Source organism: Lissotriton vulgaris, chromosome 1_1 (genome assembly GCF_964263255.1).
Source record: "Lissotriton vulgaris chromosome 1_1, aLisVul1.2, whole genome shotgun sequence".
Taxonomy (NCBI): domain Eukaryota; kingdom Metazoa; phylum Chordata; class Amphibia; order Caudata; family Salamandridae; genus Lissotriton; species Lissotriton vulgaris.
The window spans coordinates 1,557,644,886-1,557,658,867 of NC_141685.1; the positions used below are offsets into that span (position 1 = coordinate 1,557,644,886).

General features: G+C 44.6%; 1 protein-coding gene across 3 annotated transcripts in view; it reads left to right on the plus strand.

Annotated features, from left to right (window-relative positions):
* Positions 1-13,982, plus strand: part of FRS2 (fibroblast growth factor receptor substrate 2) — a 320,399-nt gene that overhangs the window by 290,950 nt on the left and 15,467 nt on the right. For all 3 annotated transcript variants that reach the window (XM_086918017.1, XM_086918018.1, XM_086918019.1), the window contains one exon: positions 9,093-9,248. In XM_086918017.1, coding sequence (XP_086774143.1) covers positions 9,093-9,248 — 156 coding nt within the window. The remainder of the gene's footprint in view (positions 1-9,092; positions 9,249-13,982) is intronic.

The window sequence follows — 13,982 nt, forward strand, 5'->3', positions numbered from 1 at the left end:
TTCCAAATCCAGAGTCAGTAGCAGGATGCGTCTTGAATACCCTGGATGTCAAAAAGAGGTTAATGTATAATGTGGATACAAGAAAACCCTTCCGTAAGAGACAACTCTTCATCTCCTATTCCAAGCCACACAAGGGGCATGCCATTTCCAAAGCATACATTCCTCGCTGGCTTGTCAAATGCATTCAGACGTTTATGCTAAAGGTAAGAAGTCCCTACCTATCCCTCCCAGACCTCATTCCACTCGCAAGATAGGAGCTTCTATGGCTTTCTTTGGGAATACACCACCAGCTGACTCTGTAAAGTAGCTACTTAGTCCATTTCTCCTACTTTCCTAAATGTTACCTTATGGCTGTCTTGGCTAGACAACAAGCTAGAGATGGCCAGGCTGTATTACGCACACTGTTGCAATCTTCTGCAACATCCTCAGGCTAAACCACCGTTTTTGGGGAGGAATGCTTTACCGTCTATGCACAGCATATATATCTACAGATACACATGCTACGAACGTAACATTTTATTTACCCTGTTACCATTTGTTCATGGCATTGTTGTAAATTAATCTCGGACCCTAGTATACATTTCCAGATTCATGCCCTTATATAGGTATACTTAATGATTTCTATGCCTATATAAGGAAATGATAACCATATTTGGCCTAAACCATACAGCCCAAATACGGCATGGATACTTCCACTAAGCTACAAGAATTAACGTTTTCTTGAAAAAACCTGCCTTCAGCAGCCCGGGACTTCCCCTTGCTTGAACATTAAGTTCTCCTAGAACTCCCGGCGTTTTCCAAAAAATGAGCATTTGAGTGGCATTATTAAGTCTAAACATGCGTCGAACTCAGCACCTTCAAAGTATAAATATGCCTTGATTTGCCTAAACAAACACACGGTGGTTTGGAGCAGATTGACTATTTACTTGCCCGTCGCCCTGCAGCAGCAAGTGCCGAAGGAAGCCGACGCTACAGCAGACGCACTGCGAGACTGTCATTTCTCTTGCCGAGAAATCCAGCTCCAGTGTTTCCAGGCTACCCTTGCGGGTATCTGGAAAATCGAGTACCGAGAACGAGATACAAGACCTCCTTCATTCTAGAACCAAAGGTACAGAGCTGATTAGACCTCTTAGAGAATTACTGGAATCAGATTCCTGGCAGAGAACTCCTAAAACTTAAGCTACTACTCTTATACTTCCTCCCTCGTACTAGACATAGGTTAGGTACACCGGGGTAGGCGTCTTTAGAAGCACCAGTTGAGTACTTTTAGTCCTCCTTTTCTCACTGTAGGTATTTTATACATTTTATGCACTTTATGGCTTAGAAACCATATCATGCTTTTACAGTACTACTTTATAATACTGTTCGTATTATATGCATTGTACTTCATAATAAGCTTTACTATTGTAGCAGTTCATTTTCAATGCTTGAGAAAGAAGACTGTTCAATAAATACCTTTTTATTGAAAACGCCAGTCTCTCTATTCCTCTTGCACCTCTGGTGAAACTAAGCATGCACAATTGACTGAGTGAAATAGTTATCTATTGTTTCCGCGACTCTAGAGATTTGATTTCTTATTCTTGGGAAACAAAGTTGTCATGTTTTATGCGGTTGTCGGAAACTAATCCCTTCTTGTTTACTCGAGAAAGTTTCTAATGACCTCTGAGCTAGCTGGCACTCACAATTAAGTCTATTATAACCGGTAGAGACCTAGTAGACCTCAGTCCTACGTCTAAACTACAGGATATATTATTCCAATGCGCAGAGCCTATTGGGAATATAGGAATTACACTACAGCATGTTGTGATGTAGAGTCTTCTGGGGAGCGTTTCAGATCCTTTTACCTTAATTCTTAACTTCACGATGATCTTTTCTTCATCTTTATGCTCCCTCTTCACCCTCCGGGTCGGAAAAGCAATATGACTATGAAGCCGATGCTCATGCGCATTGCCTACAATAGGTGGAATCACCATACCTAGTGACTCAAAGACTTTTTCAAACAAAAACAAGTTGTACACTTCTGAGCCCAACACTAGAATCTACAGCACTACATGCCACAAACAGATCCTTAGAGTAAGTAACATTTTCCTATTTATTTATTTGAAAAGTTTTGTATAGCGCGAACCCCGGAGGGTATCAGAGCGCTTTACATAGTTATAGGTAGACAAAGGAAGAGAGGTAGGTGAGAGAAAACATGGAAACAATGAGGCAGTAGACAACAGGGTAAGGCAGAGATTGGGGTGGGCAAAGGAAGGTGGAAGGGCAATATACATCATGAACAAACCATATACATCAAGAGCTAACCGTACACAATCAGTAACTTAGAGGTACTAGGAGCAAGGCATAATGTTCAGGGCATAGATCATTAGAACAGTTTGTTCAAAAGTAGAGTTTTGACTTCCCTTTGAAGGCAAGAGTAGAAGGAATAAGTCTTGTATCCACTGGAAGGGAGTTTCAGATTCTCGGGGCGATGCCAGAGAATGTACAATTGTACGTTTTAAGCTTCTTAAATTTCTTCGGCTTGAGCAGCAGTGTGCCGGAGCTTGTCGTTTACCTGGAGCCACCTGTAAGTAAGTTTGTTTATTTGACTGGTAGATTAGGGTGTTGAAGTGTAGTGCTCTGTGGGTCATACAAGCGATCTTAAGTTGTATTCTAGCTTCAAAGGGAAGCCAGTTGAGCGATTTAAGGTCGGGTAAAATGTGATTAGACTTCTTGGAGCCCGTGATGAGTCTAGTGGCAGCATTTAGAGATGCTCTGATAGGTGCTAAACTGAGCTTAGGCAGACCGCAAAGAGTTGCACTGCTGTATTCTAGTCTGGAGATGACAAGTGCTTGCACCGCCGATTTAAAGTCATCTTGGGGAAGGTAGGGTTTGAGTTTTCTGAGGATGCAGAGTTGAAAGTTCGCTCCTTTGTATACTGATCTGATGTGATCTTGCATGTTTAAGTTTTTACTAGCACAACTCCCAGTGATTTCGTGGAGTCAATGGTGTGCAGTTGAGGGCGGTGAGGTTACAGAGAAATTTCAAAACCGTGGGGGTTAGCTTAGTGGGTGCAATGAGGAGGAATTTAGTCTTGAGGGCGTTTAATTTGAGATGGTTGGAGGTCAGCCAGTTAATGGTTTTGAGAAGGGTTCCGTTGAGATTTGATGTCTTCAGGGGAGGAGATTTTCATGTAAAGTTGGGTGTCTTCCGCATACATGTGAAATTGGATGTTGGAGTCTTTAAGAATTACAGTCTGACCTTCCACCTCTCCTTCCGAGATTGAGCTATTTATAAGGTCTTTTTTCTGCTAGCTTTAAGCTCCATCTGCTGCTCTCTTGGGGACGGTAGTCACCTGGCACCTCCAAGCGGTGTTGGGGAACTATTGCTAGAAAGGTTTCTGTATCCAGTCTGGCACCTGGCATTCATAAGGTGAGTAATCTTGTGGAATATATGGTATTTATCAAAAATATAATTACCAAAGAAAAGTAACTTTCATTATGGGCTTCGGCCCTGCATCAATTCTTCCCAACATGCCTTCGTCTGGGGCTGCTTGCTAGACCCACAAAAACACACCATCGATAAGCAAGTGCCTCACTAAACACACACTGGTTTGGTGGGGTGGGGAGATTGGTAGACCAAATCATCCCCTTCACCCACCCTAAACCTAAAAATTCCAGCATATCAGTCATGAGCAAACGGTTACTTAGCATTGATATCTCTGATAACCAGTCACACCTCCCTACCAACTGAGGCAAAGTGCACCAGTTGGCCATTAAGTGATAGTCTAGTTTATAAATTACGTAAAACTTGTTGCGACTCATCTTGAACCTTTAGAATGGTGCCCTTTACTCTGTTTCCAATATTTGGGCTTGAGGACATTCATTTGCTTTGCATCTTGCCTTTGCTCACACACTGAACTCCTCCCAATGTATTCCTTTATGCCTCAGGTTATTATTTTTATTTTTTATTTTCGTCTGCTGTGCCTAATCGAGTTACTGTGGTCTCCCTCAAACCCCCATTTATTACGGGTTGCTTTAATAACTTTCATGGTGTCATTTTTTCCACCGCTATTGCCATTCTAAAGAATGGCATCCAATATTATGAGGCCAAATTCTAAGAACAGGGCTGTATCTGCGACAACACACCCTCTAACAATGTTACATATGTTATTTTTCTTGATATGGCAAGAAACTCACTCTGACATTGGTTCGATTCTACCACAGTTTTTGTAGGGAACATGTCTTGAATGGGGCTGTTGGTTTTCCTCTACGTCTATCATTATCAAGGAGAGTTCATTGGAAGACCTGTGTCTGAATTTATCTTCGTCGTTTCTTTTGTTAGATGTGGTAAATCTGTTCACTTGAACTTGACATCTGAAGAGTTTTTTTTGTCCAGGAGTTATTTGCTTTTGCCCCTTTGCCTTTAGTGCTTTCCCTGGGCTTTACACACCGCGGTTGTTAACGATTTACAGAACAGTTTTGTTCATTTGCATTTCGCCATGCAGTAAGCTGAGCTTTATTCTAATTCTGTGGATCCCACTGAATCATTTTATAGAGAAGGAGGTTTTCTTTACTGCAGCAGATGATTCTTTGTTTTTATTTATAATGGTTAAATAACTGCTTAGCTTATTGTGGGTAAAATATCCAGTTGTCCTCGCTATTTGTAGGGCTAATTATTTGTTTCTTCTGCACTTTTGTGTACTCAGTAATCGAATATGGTGCTAATTACTAAAAGCTTCCCTTTTGCAAAACGATTTTTGAAATGATGCGGCAAGAGCTGCTCTACAGGGATTCTCAGCCTTAGATTTCTTCTTGTGTATTTTTTGCCTTCAGCGGCAACCGCGGGGCAGCAGCTGTCGGTGTATTATTAAATTTTTCCCAAAATAATAAATGTGCCTCCTGGTCTATCATGGGAAAAGTTGTACTTTCTCTAAATTTTCTAGGACTGGAACTAGAATAGTCAATTAACTGTGTGACATGCAGATAAAAGTTCTGTTGGCTTGTGGATTCGCCTGAAGGCCAGAAACTGAAAGGTGCCTTCCTCCTGCAAATGGCAATTTGCTCCCAAATGGATACCAATCTGCTTCCACCCCCGTCTTTCAAAGCAAACACAGAAAACAAAGATTAAAGTGAAGTTCTTTTCCCTTTTGTATCGAGCAGGACGAGAAGTTGGAGATCAAGATTTCTTGACTCTTGAAATGTGCCTTGAGTTATATTACACAAAGTGCTCCATGGGTGCAACAGACTCTTGCACCCATTTTTCGGCCCCCCTGGATCACTGAAGGAGCCACAGATGCTTGTGCCTTCCTTCTCTAGTATGGATCACACTGGCCAAAAATGTTTGCGGGTGCAATCACAAGGGTGCATTTACTCATTTGCATGAGGGTGTGGCCCATATTTGTAAGGGAAAGTTCTTGCCCTTGTACTTGCACCATATTACAGATGCAGGCAGAATGACAGAGTTCCCTCAGAAGGCACAGTGATCATATGCCACATAAGTCGGCGCGCCCTTTCAAAATAACCCTTGTTATAGAGGCAAGGTCGTTCCATGGCCCCCCACAGATATTGCCTCACTGGCGGGTGCAGTAAAACACTACACCATCTGCAAGGGGATCCGCGGCCGTTCTTCAAAATGAATATGGGCCTGTGTCCTCAAAAAGACCCAGCTGCATTTTCAAACAGCAGCTCATCTTTCACTAATGACTTCTCCCCAGATGCAGGAGCAAGATTTCAGGGTTTGCACTTGATAACAGAGCATTACCAACTGGTAGAGTGCACCATACATGTAATGCGATGCCTAGAACGATTTGCCATAGTTTTAAACTTTTCTGACAAGGTTTAATTTTTGCTTGCGTCTGCAAATAGTTTTCTGCCAGCTGTAGTCCTTTTGTGCAACTGAGAGGGTAACAACAGCTAGTCTTAATGTGGTCTTCTTTCTAATGTTTCACCCATGGTTCCTCCTGCCATGAAGTGAAAATTTAAAATCTGAAAGTTAGTTATAGGTTTCTTACCTTAGAATTACCCCCCAGATGTCAGACTGGATCCGCAAAGTTTTTTCATCAGCAGTACCCCTGCGCATCGGAAGGTGGCATCAGGTGGCTTCGCGTTTGGCGTCGTGGTCGCATGGATGACATCGCTGTAGCTACTTAGACGCCGCCCTCGGCGCTGACGTCAGTTCTTTCTTTTTCCTGCCAGGAAGCGCAGATCTGGAGAGAGCAGTACCTCCGATCACTTTTTGGCTGACTTTTTCTTGACTTGATGGCTTCGTGTCCGGCTTCAAGGCTTGTGCTTCTTGTTACCGACTGATGTTTGTGATGGATCTGCACCGCATGTACCTCTACTGCCTGGAGCGCGACCACGACCACAAGTCGTGCTCCGACTGCCGGACCATGGCCCTGTCGTCTTTGCAGGAGCAGTCCCGAAAGCTACACGAGGCCCAGCAGCCGGCTCCGCGCCGTTCAAGGTCCCGGTCGCGTAGGAGGTTGGGGACCGGTCGCGGGGCCAACACCATTCTACTTCCAAGTCTTAGCGCTCTGGGTCAGGTAAGTCGAAGCACAAGAAGAAGTCGAAGAAGCATCGTCCCTTTTCGACTTCTCCCCTTTTGTCAGACAACGTTACGAGGGATGCGGGTGGTGCCCCTCCCGGTCATCTTTGGGCAGCCCGACTCCGCCAGCGTGCCTTCGGGCTCGCGGACTCAGTTGGGGACCCTGGGCCATCTACGCCGGCGGCTTTAGCCTCGGCAGGGTCCCCTTGAATCCAAGCCTGAATCCGGATCGGCTTCGCTCGACCTTCTTATGCCTCCCCCGGCACCGATTGCACTCCATCCGCAGCCGGAGTTGGCTCTGTTCCCAGCCGACGTCGGCCCCGGCCTCCACCTCGAGGTAGACATGGAGCCAGACCGGCGTCAACTGATGCCGGAACCAGGGTTGATGGGTACTTTCGTGCCCCGTTTCTACCCTGGCTCTTTGAGACCAGATTGGCAGCCAGAGGAGGGTGAGGAGGACTGGGAGGGATCTGGGGACCCTTTAACCGACCAGTTAGATTATTAACCGGATTGGAGAGAGGAACTCGGGGATGCCAGTGGTCTGGACACCTCCCCAGAACTTGGCATGTTGTCTCCTCCTACCGTGGCTATGAAGGAGGGAATGTCATCTGCAGTTGTGTTGCGTAGGGCGGTCGAGGCTCTCCACCTCGAGCTACCTCCGGTGGCAGTCAGGACTAACCTCTTTACAGAGGTGCTTCAACCGGCAGCAAGCTCTTGGAAGCCCCTGTTGCCGTTTAATGAAGCAGTCACTGACATCCTTTAGGGTACCTAGTCCAGGCCCAACACAAAGGCTCCTGTGGACAGGATGATTGCCAGACTCCACCACCCGGCCCGGGCAACACCACTTTCCTCTCTCAACACCCCACCCCTGAGAGCTTGGTGGTCCAAGCCTCCACTTCCAAAAGGCCCATTCACTAACGCACCACCCGATTGGGAATCCAAAAAGCTGGATCACTTTGGGAAGGTAATGTTTTCTTGTTAGCAAACCAGACAGCTGTGTAGGGGCTATAGGCAGTACCACTGGAATGTTGTGATTGTGCCACTGCAGCCATTTTCGCATAGTTATATATAGATGCTGCATTTGCAACATAATCCATTATGTGCTGCATAATCTGCAGATTTTAACAAAAAAAAAAGTTTGTTTCTAGCTCAAACAGTTCCGTTACTAAAAATGCAGTGGAATGCGTTGCCGCGCTGTGAAGGCCCTTTGCAAAAGTTGACTAGTTACATTTTTGTTGCTTATTGCTATATTTGGGTGTTAAACTGGTACTAATGAGGTGCAACTAATGCCTAGACAATGTTAACAAGTTAGAAAGTGACAAAATAATGAAGCACTACTATTATAAAATGTGCTGCGTTTTGCCGTGTATATATATATATATATATATATATATATATAACTGTATTTGCCGCATAATTTAATCAACACTGCCGTATTATTTAGCCTTAACCTACTGCATAATTCTAATGGCTTTGGATATAGGAGATGGGACGTTGAAAGGTGGCCATTGTGTGTTCAGTTGTGTTACTCAGGGAAAAGCTGGTATTAAAAAACACACACGAGTGTGGGGGTGGGGGGTTTCAGTGCAAAAGCTTACCCCAGGGAAAGACCTTCTAGCCTGATATGGTGCTGAAAGTCTGTCAAATCCTAAAACTACATTTATGTTGGTGCCTTTACAACAATTAAAATGAGCGAGTCGTTAATTTGCGGAACTTTGGCACACTTAGCGCTTGCAAATTATGACGAGTGGCTATAGGAGTTGTTTCAGGGAACCATTTGAAACTGTATTGATTCCACAGTTTTGTTATTCGCAGATAATTGTCTGTTTTCATTTATGATCATAGATTCGATTTTTAGTCTTTTGTTAAGAAAGAATTTGTAGTACCATGTTTGTGTGTTTAATGTAATAATTGTCACTCAGAAGAACAGCTGAAGAGCATATGTGTAATTTGTCTCTTAGGCAAAACGAACTTCTTTTTGCGCATCCCAACTCCATTGGCATGTTTGCACAATAATTTCCGAGCTAAGACGAACTACAGACACACCATTGCAAATCATGGTGTAAAACTGCTGTATTTGTTTCTCTGTTAAAAAGGAGAATTTACAAACTAGATATCCATATAAATAGTTTTGACCGATCAATGTGTATTTCCAAGTATCCCGCTCAAGAAATAAGTTAAAACCTGTTAACTTTAACTTAATGCTTGCAAAGGAAGACTAATCCAATGCTGGAACTTGACTGGTTACGTTTCTTGGCAGTTTATGGTAAGTTTGGCTCCCTCTGCTGTTCAGTCACTAAGCAGCACAATACTCTGGACTGTATTGTGTTCTGCTTTGTTGGTGTCCGTCTGTTTTCCATGAAATGGATTTGGTTTTGTCTGTCTTGTAGGCCTACATTTCTGTGTAAAAGTTAGGATCGTTAAAATTTGCGTCTAATTTATGGAAGTATTTTCTGTTTCTGGTTGTCGATTAAAGTGTGCAGTGGTAGTTTGTTGTACGTGTTGGTGCTGTCTGCTGAACCTTTTTGCACCGAGGCAACAAGTCAGTGTTTATTTTACATTTGTAGGAATATTTGCATTCAAGTGTGCCCGAGCAGAGGAGCTGTTCAACATGCTGCAAGAGATTATGCAAAATAATAGCATAAGCGTGGTGGAAGAGCCTGTGGTAGACCGGAATCAACAGTCTGAGTTGGAAGTTCCTAGAACACCTCGAACACCAACTAGTGAGTATTTCCATTTCTTGCTATTTTGCACCTAAGGATTTTTTTTGTGGCTTGTATATTAACTGCTTGCTTAAGTACAGACTTACTACACCCACTGCATAAATAGTGGCCTAAGAGGTAAATGTTTACAGATTTATTACCATAACAATTTGTGAAATACTTTTACCACAACATTGATGGTGTTCCTGTTCCTCAAAGAACTGCATTGAATCTACATCACTAGTTTCTTTGGGCTGGACTGTCAAACTTTTTCCTTCTCCTAGGGCATAGTCTCCTAGTCTTGCAGTTATGTCCACATGCTGCCACTTTCTCCATTTCTGGTCCAGATCAACAGCGATAAGCATTTAGCCCCTTAAAACTCCTATATCATTGTTCCCTCATATTTATATTGAACATGGGGACTGTGGCAGTTGGTAGGTTGTTGGTGAGCTTCCTTCCTAATGTCTCAGAGATGGCAGCTCCCTGGTGCTGATAATTTTGTTCTGCAATCATCTGCAGGGTTCATGTAGCTTGAGGCAAATTTTGTGATCTTTTGCTCTCATCGCCCACCTATGCATCCATCGCTGCCTGCACGGCCGGACCGGCCATTACCCTTTCCCCAGTGACCTGGAGGCCAACGGACCGATTTTCACCTATTTGGACCGTCCTCACTAAAAGCCTAGACTGGGGACAGTAAATCTAGCGAGTGCAGTGAAAATACAAGCCCCAGCTCAGCCGATCGGATGCCAGAGACTCGCTTTACTTGCAACCATTCAGCACATTATTCATGCAGTTAGAAGCGCTGAGGGCAAAAGTTTGGTGTATGCATCTGCAGTCTAGATTCGTTTCGAGGCCAATCTTCGTCTGCTGGTGATGCAAGGCCGGGAGCGTCTCATTCTATTGAAGTATTTACTGAGGAAGATTTATAATTTGTAATGTGCAGACAAAGCGACTGCTCTACAAGCTTTTAATTTTAACAAAATACCAGTTCGAAATGTTAAGCCTTGCATTGACTGCATTGTGCATGAGAACTCTGCTTTCTAAATGAGTAAAGTGTTTATTTAATTGCATCTGGTACCTGTGTACGATAGCCCCTAACTTCCTGCACATTGACATAAAAGGCATATTGTTAACCTGCCACTCTTCTTACATACGTAAATCATCCCCAATCACCTGTGAGCGGAGTACAAGGCGGGAAGATCACAGGAGAGAATAGAAACGGGTAGAAGCAGACAGGAGGTACGGTGACAAAGGGGGACTATGGAGTAGCAGAAGAGAGAATGAGAACACCATGTGCTGTTGGGCAGAACACCCACACTTTGCGGGACTCAGTTGTGCCAGTGCTGCCCATGGTCTTGTATGAGGCCCGAGCCTTACTCAACCAACCAATTTCTGGCAGATAAGATGCTGCAAAGTTTGCTATTAGATGTGGGGTGGACATGATCGACTCACTAGGCAAAGATATTGGCTCCTTCCTGGCACTTAGATTCCATGCCTGGTTGAGAACCACTGGCTTTCAGGGGATGTCAAAACTTCCATTGTGAACCTACCTTGTGTTGGGTTCTGCCTTCTTGGTGATAAGGCAGACTCTGTGTTGGAGCGCTTTAAAGACAACAGAGCTAGGGCCAGGCCTTTGGGCCTCTCCATGGCACCCCACCAAAACCAGTCTGCCTTTTGTCTTTACTGTGGCTAGGGGAGGGGCTACCAACCATGTCCTTTCCCGTCCAACCAACAAGGGCAGGAAGCTTCCCAGCCTTTTTGTCGCTATGGACCTTTGTTCCACAAACCATGTGGTACACCAGCCAGAGGTCCGGTGTCTGAGATGTTCGTCTCAGACACTCCATTTTATCAGAGCTGTTTGGGACACAGTGCAGTTTCTGGCCTATCTCCCCCCCCCCCCCTTCCCCTCCCCAAATGAAGAGTCCAGGATAGTGGATTACAATGTTTCAGCCTATATCCTGGATTTTGGTGAGACTGATTCGGAGTCTGTTGGGCTTCAGGGCCTCCTGCGTCCTGCTAGTGACACATGCCCGTTGGTTTATGTGGACTCTGAAGTGGGGCCTGAAGTTCCTCTGGGCACAGCGTCAGGGGAATATCTACGACCTGGTCTAGATCTTTGAGGGAACTGCAAAAGACCTTCAATTGTTGCTGAAAAACCACAATTAGGACCCCTCTCCTTTCCCCAGCTAGAGCTGACTAGTGACAGATGTGTAATTTCTGGCCTGGGGCAGCTACCTGGGCGAGACCGAGATCAAAGGACTCTGGTCTGTGGTGGAGACTGGACTTCACATCAACTTGTTGGAGCTTCTGGCAATCCGGTTGGCAGGGAAAGGCTTTCTTACTACAATCAAGAGATGGCTGGTGCAGGTGTTTATGGACAACACCACCACCGCCATGTGGTACAGCAACAAACAGGGCTGACTTAAAGCAAATTTTTTAATAGGCCCAACACCAACTTAGGTTATGGAGTCGCCATATTCCCACTTTAATGCAGAAGCATTGTCATGCCTGCCACTGTCCCTGATGTCTTGTGACCCTAACTTTCTAAGCATTGCGAAAGATTAATGAATTGGATAGAACATCTGATGCAACAACAGTCTGGGACAAGTATCTAATTAACACCATGTCAAGGTCAAATAAGAACAAATACAGATATATAGCCAAAATAGTTTAGTCTGAATGGACATCCTTTTACCTTATAGGTTCATAAAGAAATGTCTGGGACATACACCTTGATGCACATAATCGGTCAGACATTCCAAAAATTGTCAGAAATTCCATTCTCTGATAAGTATTAGTTTATAATGGCTGCCACTTGACCATTTGTCAGGAGAGGTCCTGCATTGAGGTTATCTCACGAGATTCTGCCAGAGACTGTCTCATCTACCGCCAGTGCACTTCGAAGATGCTACATCTCTCCTGATGCTGATAAAGCTGAGTTCCGAAGGAAGGCCACTACGGCAGCAAGTGTTTGCCCATTACAGGGAACACAGCCTTCAAGCCTCTGCTGATAATGACCGCTCATGGTGTCAACAAGGTATGCAGTGCGTTGCTTCTCCCTAAGAAACTCTTGACTGCAAGTTGCTCTTCTCTCCATGCTCTCCTAGCGTAGCTCATAGAAGTAGGTTTTCGGGCTTTAAATTTTAATGTACATTTTAACCATGCCAGAAACCTTAATTTTATTCTCATTTCACAATTTGCCTTCTTGCAGTTTTTATGATATCAGGTGTAGTTATTTTTGATGTGCTGAGAAACAGGTTTGCCATGCTGTAATAAATGCTGTTAGTTGGGTGTCTATTCTTTTAAGTGCAATGTGTGTGTGTAAAATTGCAAATGACGGTTTTTTTCTATTACCACGGTGCCCTGATCTATTGCAAGTATTGTTAGTGACACAAAAGCAATAACTCTACCCCAATTTTGTATTGGGTGGGGTTCTATGGGGCTTCAGTAACTCATTTTTCACGCTAAGCGCTTGTGAATTGAATCGAGTTCACCTATGTCACCCGTGGGTTGGAAAGCAAACCTTGTAGAACTACGCCAGAGTGTACTTTACGCAATAGGGTAGAGTGAGGTCGTGGGCCCTTTGTCAAGAGGCCTTTCATCTCTGGACATGGCTGGAACATCAGTGCATTTCCCTGGTGGTTCAACACCTGGCGAGCTCTCTGAAAACCAGGGCGGATAAACTCAGGTGTTGTTGCCTAGCATAGCACTAAGGGCATCTCAACCCATAGATGATCCAAGGTCTCTCAAGATTGGGGAGAGCCGTAGTTACTTCTGTTCACCACTGCCGAGAATGAGCAATGTCAGCAGTTCTATGTGCTGGAAGTTTCAAGAACATGCTTTTCGTCTCAAGTGTAGCTCAGGCCTCCTGTATGCCTTTCTGCTGATACCTCTCGTGCCTAGAGTTCTCAAGAAGATCAGGAATGACCATCCCCAAGTTATTCTTGTGGGTCTGGATTGGGCTGCCCCTTCGGGAGTATCTTCTGTCACAGCAACAGGCCAGGGTCTTGCTACCAAACCTGCATACTCTCGTCCTCCATGCATAGAGGTTAAGCTGTAACCGTTGCCAGCTTCTGACCTTTCTCCTGACCTGCCTTTGGGACAAATTCGTGACATGGTGTGCATCCAAGAACTTTGACCCTCTTTCTGCACTCCTCTCCCAAGTGGTAATTTTTCTGTGGCCCAGCAGGGTACTGCTCTGGGCAATGTTAAAGATTATTTGTCTGCCATGCTGGCTTTCTTACGGTTGCTGGACCAATCATCTTTGTTTAAATCACTTGATCCAGTTTCTTAAGGAACTTCAACATCTCTTATCTTTAAGGTCATTCATCATGCCCCAATGGGATCTTACTCTGGTCTTAACATTTCTCATGTGCGTGCCCTTTGAGCTCCTGCACAACTGCCATATTTGCCTATTCATCATCAAAACTGCTTTTCTGGTGGCCACGACATTGGCCAGGAGGGTCAGCGAAATGCAAGCACTCTCTGTGCACCCTCCTTACACAACTTGATATCCAGACAGACTGGTGCTGACGACCTGTGCCGCCTCTCTTCTGAAAGTTGTGACACCTTTTCTCGTAGGCCAGAAGAACATCTTCCGTACCTTCTTTGCACCACCTCAATCTTCTAAAGAAGAGACTCCACCACCTGTACCCATAAAAGAGCATTGTCATTGTACCATGATCTTATCAACGACTTTCAGGGGGACGATCAACTGGGGAGAGGATATAGCCTAATGGCTAGGGCGGTCTATCT